This window comes from Balaenoptera musculus, chromosome 17 (genome assembly GCF_009873245.2).
Source record: "Balaenoptera musculus isolate JJ_BM4_2016_0621 chromosome 17, mBalMus1.pri.v3, whole genome shotgun sequence".
Taxonomy (NCBI): Eukaryota; Metazoa; Chordata; class Mammalia; order Artiodactyla; family Balaenopteridae; genus Balaenoptera; species Balaenoptera musculus.
The window spans coordinates 34,372,130-34,387,269 of NC_045801.1; the positions used below are offsets into that span (position 1 = coordinate 34,372,130).

Sequence of the window (15,140 nt, forward strand, 5' to 3'; positions counted from 1 at the left end):
TTCATTTTGTAAGAATCAGAATTTTAAACAACTATATTTTACTGCTAGTTGGAACCTTGCAGTACCACTTAACCACTTAACTAGCTTCACACTTCCTGGGGAGATAAAAAAGAGCGGAATGGAGAATGGAAAAATTTAATTCTTTACCAAAAAAATCCTAAAGTGTTATAATAAACCATGGACTTTATATAATGGGTCAAATTAGGTCCCCCATATTCCTAGTGAACCAGGCAGCAACTGGTGCATAGCAGGCGCTGGATCAAGGTGAACTCCCTTCCTTCCTATTACACGTTTATTTCCATTTCCGAGCCTCAGTAGAGTGCTGGGGGGTGGGAGCGGGAGTGGGGCTGCTGGGGGTAGGGTTCTTCCAGATCTACATACTTCCCCCTTCTCCAAGTTAAAAAAAAGTTTATTTCTTGCTCCAATTTTTCTTCCTTTTCTAATTCATCAGTTTTTTTAGTTCTCCTTCCTGGAACCTTCTTCCAGCCATTTTAGATTATTTAAAAAAAAAAAAAGTATTCTTATAAAATGAGTATTTTGAAAATGGTGGCTGTCTCTCCAGAGCTGAAACAAACACACAGCCACTATTTCAGTTATCCCTTGTGGCGTATCAAACCACCCCAAAACCTAGGGACATCCCTGCAGACAGACGTGGGGGTAAGGGGATATTGGGTAGAGAGGAGGCAGGAAATGCTGCCTGGGTTACTCTTCCATTTATTGTTCATGATTCTGTGGGTCAGAAATTCAAGTAGAGCTTATCTCTTCTCCAGGCTGTGTCAGCTAGGCCTGCTTGACTGGGGCCGGAGGACTTCCGGTGGCCCTGCTCAGGCATCTGGAGTCTTGTTCCTGGCTGGTGGTTGGGATGCCTTGGTCTCCACGTGGCCATTCTCCCTTCAAATGTTCTCTCTTTATTCAGTAAGTTAGCCTAGCCTAAGCTCCTCTGCCTATTGGCTGATTTCCAAGAGGGTAAAAATAGGAAATTCAAAGGCTTCTTAAAACCTAGGCATGAAGTCCCATAGCACCACCCAGGTTTCTACCGGTCAAAGCCAGCCCAGAATCAAGGGTTGGGGGAATTAAACTTCACCTCTTGATGCAGGAATGGCAAAGTCACATTGGAAAAGATTATGCAGAATGGGAGGGGTTTTGTGACCATCTTTAGAAACAATCTACTCAACATATCAATATTTTTAAAAATTTTTTAAAGAGCTTAATAACTATGGTAACTAGTATAATGAAAATAACGAATGATATTCACCAGAGGGGATAATTATTTTTTCTAATTTGTCTGACCCTTTCAATTTCTGAATCATCCTGTTTGCCTTTCATCTCCACTTTATGTCACATTAGGCCAAGAAATCCTAAGTGCTGCATGTATGAAAGAAGTCCTCACCGTGTCACTCTTTGCAAGTGTTTCACCATGTGGCTGTTTCCTCTTAGTCCGTCCTGTGCTTGTAGCTCACCAGAGGACCACCCTCAGTTCTCTTACCTCTCGTTCCTTACTCTTCCTAGAGGATTTCATTCACTCCCTGGTTTCCAATGCCACCTACACCCTGATGACAGCAAATTTTAGTCTCCAGCCCAGATCCTTCTCTTCTGGGCTCCAGACCTGAAATTCCAGCTGCCTCCTGGACATCTCTATTTGGATGTCCCACAGGTAACCTCACCTTTATATGTCCTAAATCAAATTTGGCATTTTCTTCCTCTCCACCCTAACTTACTACCTCCCTACAGTCCCTTCCTTGGGCAATAGTGTCCTGTTTTTGTCCTGTTTCATCCAGTGAATCAAGCCAAAAACTCAGCAGTCCTCCTCCACACCTCCCTCTTCCTCACGCCCACATCCAATCAATTACCAAATCCTCCTGGTTCTTGGTGTCTCGATTCCAGCTTTTCCATGCCTGCCACCATTTCCATAGTTTACGCCACCATCATCTTTGCTGCCTACATTGCTACGAAACCTTCTCACTGGTGTTAGACCCCAGCCTCTCTGGTCCATTATCAAACTGGGCCAGAATGAATTTTCTATACTATCATTGCTAAAACCTGTCAGTAGGTCCCCACTGTCCCCAAGATAAAAGTCCCACATCTACATTTCTTAGCAGGGCACACAAAGGCCCTTTATGTTTGGGGCTGCTTCCCTTAATACCCTAAGCGCCTCATCCTAACTCTCAAATTTGTGATCCAGACAATTTAGAGCATCCTGAATCCCCACCACTCTCTCTACTCTTCACCTCCACCTCTCTTCTCCTCCAGCTTCGAAGTCAACCAGAGGAACCTTCCCTTACCCCTTCCTTCCTCGCCTACCTAGGACACTGTGCATACTCTTTTCTTAGCATTTGCCACACTACAGTAATGGCTGGCTCACTTATTTACTTCTTCCACTGTACTGGAAGCTCCTGAAACACAAGAGCTGTGTCTTTTTTTATGGTTGTTCCTCAGTGTTCAGCTAGTGCCTGGCATATGGCGGGGCAATGAGTGAATGGTGATAATATCCACTGGCTGTAAGGAGCAAAGAGAAGATGGCTGGTGGGTACAATGTGTTTTAATATCCATATAACTGAACTGAGGGATCTTTACATGTCACCCCCCACCCCCCGCCCTACTCCCCTTCCTTCACTGTTCTGATTGAAGGAGAAACCAGCACCATTAGAAGGAGGGGGTCAGCATTTAATTGAAGTACTGCTTACTATTGCCTAGGACTTTCTTTTACTCATGTTTAAGATGACAGTTTTCCATGCCTGGTCCTGTAATGATGCAAGCTCAGGGAAAGGCTTAGAAGGATCCATACTTCTGCCTAGGCACTTGTCCACATTCTGCCTATAACCTCAGTGAATCTTCACAGACAACCTACAATTTTATTTCCTCCATTAAAGAGTCTTGACTGCCTAAAATGTCTGCACTGGACCACAAAGATGATTATGACATGGCTACCATCTTGAAGGAGCTTTTATTTATACATATAGTCTACTTGTCTTTGTCTTGCTGTCCAAGCCTTTTGAGAGCAGGGACCTGGCCTGTCTTATTCATTGCTCTTGTCCCAGTGCCTACAACACATAGTAGGTGCTCAACAAATGTTTGTTGAATGGAGTGGATAAACGAGCAACACAATGTTTATTGAATGAGGATGTAGCCATAGGCAAGGGTATATCTGGGTGGGAGATGAGGTTTATCTCCTAGGCAACAGGAGCAAAGGATCATTTCTTAAGTAGGGATTGGATCATGACTTTCAAAAAACCCACTCTGGTTTCAGTGTGGAGAGTTTGCCACTGGGGTGCCAGCTGGGCTGGGGTTGGGGGTTGGGTGAGGAGAGTGTAAATTGTTTAACCCAAGCAAGAATTGATGACAGACTGACCTAGAGTGACAGTTGAGGGGTACAAATGGAAAGTGAGGGAAGAGAGACATTTCTGAGGCAAAACTGCTCAGACCTGGGGACCAACTGGTTCCAGGGCTTTGGGGGAGATGATGAAGGCTGGATGGGAGACGAGAAGCCCATACGGGAAGAAGTAAAAACAAGGACTTTAGTTTTGGTTACTTTGAGTCTGAGATGCCTGGGTAACATCTTTCTCTGAATCTCTAGGAATTGTGCCACCACCACACTGTTCCTCCTACCCCTTTTCTCTTTTCTTTCCTGTTTTGAATCACTCCCACAAGCCATAAATGCTCCCTGCTTCTCGCCGTGCTGGGGCACCATGCCAGCAGGGGCCCACATTCCTGAGGAAGGGACCAAGTTCAGACCTGGAGGGCCGACTGTGGCCTCTGAGGATGGCAGCTCCCTGACAGGAAGGAAGGCTGGCTTGCTGGCTGGGCACAGACAGGAGCTAGCTTTGCTGCAGCAGGTGCCCAGGGCCAGCTGCTCCAGTACCCTCAGGCTCACATCAACAGGATGGGACAGCCCAGGCGGAAGGAAGCCTGCAGGGAGGGACACCGCTGCAGACAGAAGCCGGGGCAGGGGATGGAGGGGAGACAGGAAGAGCTGCCTGAGCTGTTGAGCTGGCGCCCCTCCAGCAGATTCAGGAGAGGCAGTGACAGGGGGCCACTGAGTCCTCTTTCCCTCTGTCGGTGGGCGTCTCTGGCCCTGGTTGACTGTATTATTATTACTACTACTGTTGTTGGCCAGCCTGGGCCTATTTCTAAAATAGTTAATTGCCTTTCTTTCTTTCTTTTCTTTCTTTCTTTCCTTTGTTTCTTTCTTGTTTTTCTTTTTGGCAGTGCCGCACAGCTTTTGGGGTCTTAGTTCCCCAACCAGGGGTTGAACCCTGGCCATGGCAGTGAAAGCGCCCAGTCCTAACCACTGGACCTTCAGGGAATTCCCTAGCTAATTCCTTGTCTATACTCATTTTGTGATTATTGGGAAAGAAAGGACTTCCATTAGCCTTTCAGTCACACAGAGCTGTGAGACAGCTCGAGGGAGAGGCAGTGGTTTCTGCCCCGTGTTCAGCCTGTCCACAGGAGATAAAATCTCCAGTTTGCTTTAAGCCGCGTTATCACCACCCTCCTCTCCAACAACAGCAGCTGCGAACGGGCACCAAATGGCCAAAAGCGGGCCAATAGGGAGCCATAGCAGAGCCATAGGCTCGCAATCCGGAGGCCGCAGACCGCCTCTGACCGGGGTCGGAGGTCGGGGTTGCGGCGGGGGGGGCTGGTGCTTTCGCGGGGGCGGGGCGTTCCGTGTCGGGCGTGGTGGGCATTCCCACTGCTACCCACTCGCAGGCGGGCCCCGGCTGGCGCCTGGTGACCCCGGGAGACACCGCCCCGCCCCATCCCCACCAGCAGTTTCCTGGCAGGGCGTTTCCGGAGGCCCTGGCCCCGGGTGGGGGCGTGGGGGCGGTAGGGTCTGCCTTTGAGACAGCTTGTAGAGTGCACTTTAAACTTCACACCGAGCTCAAAACTTGATTCTGCAACCGAGCGTCGGCTCCAGGGAAAGATAAAAACTCTGGTCTACGGCCCCCCATCACCCCATTGGTCTAGTTCTCGGGGCTTCCTGCAGTCCCCACACCATTCTCTCCACAGCCTGGGAGGAAGGATGGGCGGGGCGGACGGGGGCGGGCAATGCTGCCGGCGGTGCAGCTGAAGAGGGCGAGCCAGCTCCTGCTGCCCGGGCGTGGGCGGGGGGCGCAGGAGCAGGTGTCCGCTCAATGACAGGATACCCTTCCCTCTCCGCCCCTCCCTCGTGCTACCCACAGCTCAGCGAGGCAAAACCCAGCATATGCTCCAGAAATGCAGCTCAGTCGGTCACCGGGCTCCGCTTTCTCGCCAGACGCGCAAGAGATCGGCGCTTCCAAATGCAAATCTCTTGGCTCCGGACCCTTGGCTTGCAGCCGCCGCCTCCCTCGCTTGGCTACCCCGCGTCCCGCCTACCCCGTAGCGGCCCGAGATGGGACCTCGCGCCGAGGTGACTGGGCGGAGCGGGCATCCCACCCCACCTCCCACGTGGGGCCGGCCCTCCGCAGTGCCTGGGCGCGCCGCCGCTGCCGCGCCTCCGGTCTAGGTCCTCCGCGCCACCCCCCCTAGGCCAGGGAAGGGGACCGCAGGCGGGGGGTGGGTGAGGGGTAGGGGCGGTGTCACTGAGTCAGGTGGCGGCGGGAGTTCCCTCGGGCTGGGCCGAGGGAACACGCTGCCGGAGATTGTGTACACGCTCCACTGACACAAGCTTCACGCTGCCGGGCAGCCGCTGATCACGCGTGGCCCCGCGAGCCCATTGGCCGGCGCCTCACACACCTTTGTCGCTGATTGGCCGGCGGCAGGCTCCGCCCCCACCCCCGCCCGCGGCGTGGGGCAGGCGGAGCGGCTACCTGAATGGGGAGGGGGCAGACGGCGCGGAGCGCGGCGGTGGCGGGAGTGACGTCGAGTGTCTCCGGGCGCCCGTCTGTGGCCAGGCAGCCAAGCAGCCTAGCAGTCAGTCAGCTCGCCGCCGGCGGCCAGGCAGCCAACCATGCTCAACTTCGGCGCTTCTCTCCAGCAGGCTGCAGTAAGTGACCTGGGGATGCCCCTGCCCTACTCTGCCTCCCTGAGTCTGAGGGGACTCCGGGGCGCGAACCCCGAGCCCCTGACATCAGCCTCGCCTGAGGACTGAGGCTGCAGCGGAGTCGTGGGAGAGGAAGGGGCTTCCCGCCTGCAGACTGGGCATTAGTGAGGGCGTGTGCGTCGCGGAGGGGCGCAGGAGAAGCAGGCTGGTATCTAGAGACGAAGAGAGAGAGGGTCTTGCTCAAGGTGTAATGAGGGGAAGGGGCAGCTCCGCTGGGAGACTTGAAGCAGGTGAGGGGGAGGATGACTGGAGGGGCGGGAAGAGTGAGGAGGGGGCTGCTGCCCTGTCAGTGAGAATAGGAGGTGTGGAAGGAGGAGGGGGACAAGGGGCCACCCTGCACCTGGCGCCGGGGAGAGATGCCTCCGTCTGGAGAAGGAATGCGACGCAGGGTGGGAGGGGGCTGCCCATGGGAGGGGGCTGCCCAGGAGCATTTGAGGGGCGGGGTGTCCGCTGGAGAGGAGAGGGGGCTTCCCATCTTAGGGCTCTGAAAGGAGGCTTGCAGGACGGGGCTGCTCAGCAGATAGCGGGGGCTGGGGGAGGGGCGCCCGGCGTGGGTGCGGGGGATGGCACGTGGGCCCGGGACCGCCGAGGGAGACCGGGGCGTTGCCCCCCCCAAGACGGCTGGAGAGGACTCCCCATCTCGGGAGCGGGCAGGTGGCCGCCTTCTGAGGACGCCTTGGAGGGAGGAGGGAGCCGCCTCGGCGACAGGAGATGGGAGGGTGGGAAGCGGGACCCAGCAGCGGGGCGGGGAAGGTGGGCGGGGGGAACCGGGCTGCGAGACGCGGGGGCAGCGTGTCGGGGCGGGAGCCGCAGGCCGTGGAGCCGAGCGTCTGGAGCGGGGCCTGTTGGGGCTGCACGTCTGGGAACTCGTGGAGACGCGCAGCTGGCGGGGGCCGGTGCTGCCGGAAACCGCGGGGAGGGGACGCGCGTCTTCGGGGACAGTCAGGGTGGTCTGAGATCCCGCGGGAGGCGTGGGCGGGAAGCGCCGAGGGCTCGGCCGGGTCCCCGGGGGCTGCGGCCGGAGGAGGGCGGGGGCCGGGTTTCCGCGGGGACCCGGCTCCTCCTCCGGCAGCTGAGGCGGAGGCCGGGGGTGGGCCGGGAGCGGATGCGCCCGGGGAGCTTCTCGTCCCTGAGTGACCCAGCCCCGGCCTCCGCCAGGGGCGGGAGCGAGGGCCGGCCCCGCTGTCGGTTCCTAAGGGAACGGCGGCTCGCGGGGAGCTGGAAGGGGCGGGCGCTCCTGGAGCCCGGCGCCCGCGGCTCCGCCCCTCCCCGCGGGCTCGGGCGCGCACTGCCGGGCGGTTGGCGGCGGCGCCCGCGGCCCCTCCCCCGGGCCGTCGCGAGGGCGGGGGCCCGCGGGCTCAGGAAGTAGGTGAAAGGTGACGGCGCGGCAATTCCCAGTTCAGGTTTCCTGCGCCGCCCGGAGCAGCCGCTGATCACGCTTTGTTCACATGCCTCGCCCCCTCCTTCTCCTCCTCCGCGCCCCCGCCCTTCGCGGCCCAGCCAATCGCAGCCCGGGCCGCCCGGCCTGCTGGCCAATGGCGGGGGCAGGGACGCGGGGACGTGCGAGCGGCGAGGAATGTTCCCAGTGACTCACCCGCGAGCCTCATTGAGGCTAGGGCGGCCCCATCCGTCTGTCCCAGCCAGCGAGGATCTCCCCCGCCGTCCGCCCCCGCCCCTCGTCTGCCTTCCCGGCCCGCGCCTCCGCCCGCGCTTCCCTTTCCTGCCTCTCTCGCGGCCCACTCCCTTTCCTCCCCTCCTGACTTCTCCCTGCCCTTCCCAGCTCACACTCTCCTTCCCTGCTGCCTGCCTTTTCTCTTTTTTCCTTTGCATTGGCGTCTTGAGGCTTTTACACAACATGTGCTGTCCGTTGCAGCTTATATAAAGGGCCCGCGATTATGCAATTGCATTGTTAGCGATGTTTCAAGAGCGATGGCTTCTTAAGGCTTCAACACGAAGGGTTTATGCGTTTTTTTCAACAAGTGTTGAGATTAATATCTTGCCATGTAAAGACTATTCTTCGGTATTTTTACACAATCTCTGCTTTGACCAAAGAATGGGATCACGTTAGTGGAAAATTGGAGAGATGGAGGGTAGTAACTTTTAGTTCAGTTTAAGGAACTTTAATATGAAGCATTAAATACCTGATAGAAGGAGTTGTTCAAATAAATACAAAGCATGTGCTGTTATTTTTATCAAGGAGCAGTTCTTTAAAATATTAAAATAAGGTTCTATTTTGACAACTGAAGATTCCTTACAATCAGAGTTTTTGCAAATTTGAGTCGGATACTAAATTTTCTGATTATCTCTTTTTTGTGCTATTGCATTAGCTGGTCATAGTTACGCATAGCAAACCATTGTGTTAAGTATAAGATCCAGTGAATGAGAACACAAATATGAAGAAGTTGAAATTACTCTTTCCAAAGGTCACACCCAAATCAACAGACCACAGCTCTGTCCACTATACTTTGCCTTTTTAAAAGAAAGTTTTGGCCCTTTTTTTTTTCTAGTAGGAACTCATATCTGAAAAGATCTCATACCATACCTGTAGTATTTCTTTTAATGATTTTTTAAAAATATTTGTTTAATTATTTGGCTGCCCCGGGCCTTAGTTGCCGCAGTTGCCGCACGCAGGATCTTTAGTTGAGGCATGCATGTAGGATCTAGTTCCCTGACCAGAGATCAAACCGGGCCCCCTGCATTGGGAGCCCGTCGCCTTAGCCACTGGACCACCAGGTCCCCATACCTGTAGTATTGAAAAAAGATGACTTTTTTGCAGAGCCTTCCCTTAGTTATTTTGTCTGACTCCTGTTGCAGTTGGCTACTCTGGAAAGAATATAAAATGTTTTTTCTTCTAAGCCAGGCAGTTCTTTTTTGGATTACAAGGGCATGGATACCTTTGGCCTTGGTCCTCATAATGGTAATAAGTTCCTCTTTACCTTGCAAGGGTATCAGTGTTCATTCAGGCCTAAGTGTGAGAGGAAGAATGAGGAAGACTTTTATCACTATTACCATCAGAGTAGGGATGAGAAAAATTATTTCAAGTTTTATTTTGAACAATTGTGCAGATTGTAAAAAGAAAATTGCACATTGCTCTGCGTGTCATGTGGATGACAATACGCTTATAGCATTTAATCTTTTGTACTTATAGGAGGAAAGAATGGAAATGATTTCTGAAAGATCAAAAGAGAGTATGTATTCCTGGAACAAAACTGCAGAGAAAAGTGACTTTGAAGCCGTAGAAGCACTTATGTCAATGAGCTGCAGTTGGAAGTCTGATTTTAAGAAATACATTGAAAGCAGACCCGTTACTCCAGTGTCTGATATGTCAGAGGAAGAGAATCTGCTTCCTGGTACACCTGATTTTCATACAGTCCCAGCATTTGTAAGTATTGTTGCTTTAAAGATGAGTGTAAATGATAGAATTTCTTATAATTTATATAATGAACTCTACTATTCTTCACGCTGTTGCCTGTATTTCTCTTCTCTAGTGTTTGACTCCACCTTACAGTCCCTCTGACTTTGAACCCTCTCAAGTGTCAAATCTGATGGCACCAGCGCCATCTACTGGACACTTCAAATCATTGTCAGATACTGCCAAGCCTCACATTGCTGCTGCACCTTTCAAAGAGGAGAAGAGCCTAGTACCTGCCCCCAAACTCCCCAAGGCTCAGGCAACAAGTGTGATTCGTCATACAGCTGATGCCCAGCTGTGTAACCACCGATCTTGCCCAGTGAAAGCAGCCAGCATCCTTAACTATCAGGACAATTCTTTTCGAAGAAGAACCCACCTAAATGCTGAGGCTGCAAGAAAAAACATACCTTGTGCAGCTGTGTCACCAAACAGATCCAAACGTGAGAGAGACACAGTGGCAGATGTTGAAGAGAAAGCAAGTGCTGCACTTTATGACTTTTCTGTGCCTTCCTCAGAGACAGTAATCTGTAGATCTCAGCCGGTCCCCATGTCCCCACAACAAAAGTCGGTCTTAGTCTCTCCACCTGCAGTATCAACAGGGGGAGTGCCACCTATGCCCGTCATCTGCCAGATGGTTCCCCTCCCTGCAAACAACCCAGTTGTGACAACAGTCGTCCCCAGCACTCCACCCAGTCAGCCGCCAGCCGTCTGCCCACCTGTTGTATTCATGGGCACTCAGGTGCCCAAAGGCGCCGTCATGTTTGTTGTACCCCAGCCCGTTGTTCAGAACCCAAAGCCTCCAGTGGTGAGCCCAAATGGCACCAGACTCTCTCCCATTGCCCCTGCTCCAGGGTTTTCTCCTTCAGCAGCAAAAATCACTCCTCAGATTGACTCATCAAGGATAAGAAGTCACATCTGTAGCCATCCAGGATGTGGCAAGACGTACTTTAAAAGTTCTCATCTGAAGGCCCACATGAGAACGCATACAGGTACCAACCATTTCTTATTTATATTTAAGTTTTAGAAATTTGGATGAAGGTTTTTTGGCAATGATCACAAATGTAAACCAGGCATGTTAAGGAAGAACTTGCCTTATTAGCCAATTCAGTGGATGGTATTTACCAGTGCAAGTTCTTCTAAAAGATTTCATCAAGGTGTTTTTGTTTTAATTTCTCAAAGGATGATTCTTTAAATGTCTAGGTAGTTACTTTAATAGTCTTAAATGTGATTTAATATGTAACTTACAGTGACTTAATAAATGCATAATAATAATAATATGACTTTTTTTGTTTCAGGAGAAAAACCTTTTAGCTGTAGCTGGAAAGGTTGTGAAAGGAGGTTTGCCCGTTCAGATGAACTGTCCAGACACCGACGAACCCACACAGGTGAGAAGAAATTCGCCTGTCCCATGTGTGACCGGCGGTTCATGAGGAGCGACCATTTGACCAAACATGCCCGGCGCCATCTGTCAGCCAAGAAGCTACCAAACTGGCAGATGGAAGTGAGCAAGTTAAATGACATTACCCTACCTCCAACCCCTGCTCCCACACAGTGACAGACGGATGGCGAAGAATCAGACTAACTTTGGTCACAGCCAGAAGCCAGTGGTGATACAAAAATGCTTCCACTGCAAGTCTGTGGCCCTCCAGTGCGGGCTGCAAGCAGAAGCCCCACGGCCTGGGGAGAAGGCCCAGCCTGGGTTAGATGGTAAGAAGTGCTACGGCCACAGGCAGCTCACAGAGTGGCAGGACTCATTTCTTACCACGTAAGAGAGATGAGAAAGTTTTTATTCCTTTCAATATTTTTTGAAGGTTTCAGGTGAGGTCAGCTCAACCACAGGTAGCACAGATTTTGAATTTGTGTGCACATTTGTTACTTTACTTTCACCATTTATACTTGAGACCAACTTTTCAATGTGATTCTTCAAAAGCACTGGTTTCAAGAGTGTAGAGACTGAAAGTAAACATTACGGTACAGAGATGGAGATGTAAAATTGATTTGTATTATCGCGAATATTATTATCCTTTCCTAGAGTTATCTTGTTTACTATTCTTAGTCTTTCCATTCAACTTCGTGGACATAGTTGTTAAATATATCTAGAACTAGCATTTTTACACTAGTTGCTGACGTTTGGAATTGAGCAACTGTATATTGCTGAAGAGGTCCCAAAGAATTGGAATCCTCATTAATTTAATTGCTTTGAAGTGTAGCTTCAGGGGTTTTTTTGCGTTTTTGTTTTAAAAGTTTAACAAATGACTATAACTAGGCATTTTATTATGCTTTGAACCTTAGTTGGCTGCAGTTCCCTGTGTAGATTTGAAAATTGTATACCAATGTGTTTTCCGTAGACTCTAAAATACACTGCACTTTGTTTCGAAAAAAAATTGAAGATGAAAACACATATTGTAAAGAAGGGATATTAAGGATTTTAGATAACTCCTTCAAAAAGATGGCTTAGGTCATCAGTAAAGTACCCTTATGTTATGAGGATGTAACATGTGCTTTATTGAATTAGAAAGTGAATGAACATTATTCACAAGTGGACAAATGTCCTGTTAATTTATAGGAGTTTTTTTAGGGGGGAATGTGGAAGTAGATAGAAAAATAATTAGAACATTCACTTTTGTTAACAGTATTTCTGTTATATTCTGTTTTGTATAGTGGATGATATATACAGTGGTAAAACAAAAGTCAGTTGTTTAAAATATATAGTGAAAAATGTCACTATGTCTTTCCATTTAACATTTTTCTCTATATTGGGTGTAGATTTCTGCCATCAAAACTTTGGACCCTTGGAAAACAAAAAATTTTCTTTTAATAAAAAAAATCCTTGTGATTTACAATTTGCACAATATTTCTTTTGTTGTACTTTATATCTTGTTTACAATAAAGAATTTCCTTTGGTATATATGTAATTGGTTGATTGTATTTGTTGAAAACCATTCTCACTCTGACCTTGACAGTGATCACTGTGGTGCTATCCAAAGACTTATGGTCTGAATTTCTCTAAGGGCCTCATTCAAATTTAGAACTGTAGGAGTATATCTTTAACATGAGTAATCAATTTAGAGAGTATGCAAAGCAAGGCCAGGGAATTCCCTGGTGGTCCAGTGGTTAGGACTTGGCACTCTCATTGACAGGGGCCCAGATTTGATCCCTGGTCCAGGAACTAATACCCTGCAAGCCATGTGGCACAGCCAAAAAAAAAAATAATAAAATAAAATCTAAAGCACACACACACACACACACACACAAAGCAAGGCCAGATATCTACCTATATATTCACTGATAATGTGTTAGCCTGCCTGTTCTAAGAAAGCAATACATTTTAATTTTTAAACATTTTTGTATGTTGTGATGATGTGGGGTTGAAATATAGCTCTGGCTCTCAGCAAAACCTTAAGTAGCACTGAGTTAAAGGGAACACCACATGAGTAATTACAGTAATGACTGCTGTGAAATGAAAAGAAGCCTGACCTATTAAAGAGTAAATTACTTCTAGAAGTTAGATTAACTCAGACCATTCAGTGATACCTTAAATGCAATAAACATACTAGTACTTAAGCTGCATGAAAGCTAATCCACCTCTGAAGAGAAATACTTGCTAGTCACTTGCCAGTAGAACTAGGAGCTGTAAATGCTACTTAGTGTATGGCATATAATTTTGGAGATTAGTATTTTAATTTGCTCTGAGATTACCTTGTCATGAGAGAACATCTTCCATGGTGCCCAGCTTATTAGTTGACCTGGTCTGGCTCGCTGTTGAGCGCCATGGTAAGGGGCAGTGTGCTCACTTGGCACCAGCTGTAGGACAGGCATCCTGAGCCATCCATGTACCTGCTGATCTTTTTCTTGGAAACTTACACCACCTAAGCACAGCACAGCTGCTGGAGGGGACCTTGCCATTCTGTAGTTTCTGTGTTGGGACCTGGACCATCCTAACCCCTAGAGTTCCTCATGGTGGCAGGTCTTCAGAAGTGGGAATAAAGGAAGGTGGCTGAAGTAATCTCTGCCTGTTCTAAAGCCCAGTCCCTTGTAATGACAAAGCCAGTGGAACTGTGCCACCCATTGCTATGTTCTTCCCAGTCCTAGTTGACACCTGACACTTTTCCTTAGAAATCTTGTAAATCATTTGAGTAGAGTATTATATATGAGTTGAATGTTGATGCAGGCTCTGATCTTGATGCAAAAGTTGTCCCCCAAACAAGTACATTTGTAGCATGTTATGATAATGTGGTTTTAGTGTAGCTTTAGCATGTCAGTTTTGGTTGTTGTCTGATTTATATATTAAGTTGAACTATATGAAATTGCTGATATTCAGCTCTCAACAGTTAATTCTTTTTAGATAATTGTAGACTTAGAGAAAGTTGCAAAAATAATTACCATATACCCTTCATCTAGCTTCCCCTTTTGATAACATCTTCCATAGCCATAGAACATTTATGAAAATGAAGAAATTAACTTCAGTACGATATTACTAGCTAAAGTACAGACCTTATTTGGGTTTCACTGGTTTTTCTACTAATGTCTTCTTGCTATTACAGGACCTAATCCAGGGTCTCAAATTGCATTTAGTTGTCAATCTCCACAGTCTCCTCCAATCTGTGGTTATGCCTCAGTCTTCTCTCATCTCTTTGGAAGAGTACTTGTCAGTTATTTCTGCACCTCAGTTTGGGTTTGTCTGATGTTTTTTCATGATTAGATTGAGGTTGTGCATTAATTGGGAAGATACCACAGAGTGATAATGTCCTCAGTGCATGATATCAAGGAATATGGGATGTCATTCTGTATTATGGGAGATGTTAACTTTCATCACATGGCTACGGTGGTGATATCTGCTGGAATTTTCACTGTAAATTGACTATTTCTTGCTTTATTAAATATTTGGATGGAGATACTTTAAGACTACACAAATAACCTATTTCAACTTTTTCCCAATCATTTTAGTATCCTTAAGTGGATCTTGCCTGAGGCAGTTATTACTGTGATATACTAATGGTGATTTCCTATTTCCTCCATTATTTATTAATTGGAATTTTCTATAAGAAAGAGTTGTTACTTCTCCATTTATTTATTTTTTCCATTTTTTATGTCAGTATGGACTCATGGACATTTATGTCATTATTTGGGCTATAATACAGTACTATTCTTATTTCGTGACTCAGCTATTCCAACTTTAGCCCTTATTAGCTCCTTCAATATTCAACCATTTTTGATTGACAAAGATGGAAATTTCATACAGTTCAACCTATCATTTCTCACTGGAATGAGAGCTGTTTCGTATTAGTAATCAGACTTTTAAAACGTTGTCTCTACCTGCGTTGCTACTACCCTGTCTTATCCACCCTCTCCCACTTGGACAACTGCAGCAGCCCCTATAACTGGTCTCTCTGCCTCGGGTCTTATCTCCCCACCATCCTCTCTCCTTACCACAGAGTCTTTTGAAAATGCAGATCTGACCATGTCACTTCCCTGTTTAAAACGCTTCAGACCCTTCCCAATGCTCTCAAGGTGAAGTCTAGATTTCCTAACATGGTCTAGAACAGTGCTGTCGGAGAGAAATAGAATGTGAGCCACGTAAGGAATTTGAAATTTTCTAGGAGCTACATCAGAAAAGTAAAAACAAAAAAACAATTTAAATGTTTTTATTTAACCCATAATATTATCATTTCAGCATATAATCAATATAAAACTGTTAATGAGATA

At 48.3% G+C, this 15,140-nt stretch overlaps 1 protein-coding gene across 1 annotated transcript; it reads left to right on the forward strand.

The window, feature by feature from the left end:
* The first annotated feature begins 5,784 nt into the window (after window positions 1-5,784).
* KLF10 (Kruppel like factor 10) lies at window positions 5,785-12,342 on the forward strand. The gene is made up of 4 exons (XM_036830504.1): window positions 5,785-5,965; window positions 9,171-9,404; window positions 9,511-10,423; window positions 10,730-12,342. The coding sequence occupies exons 1-4, from the start codon at window positions 5,930-5,932 to the stop codon at window positions 10,987-10,989; spliced, it is 1,443 nt and encodes a 480-aa protein (XP_036686399.1). The 5' UTR covers window positions 5,785-5,929; the 3' UTR covers window positions 10,990-12,342.
* Window positions 12,343-15,140: the final 2,798 nt, after the last annotated feature.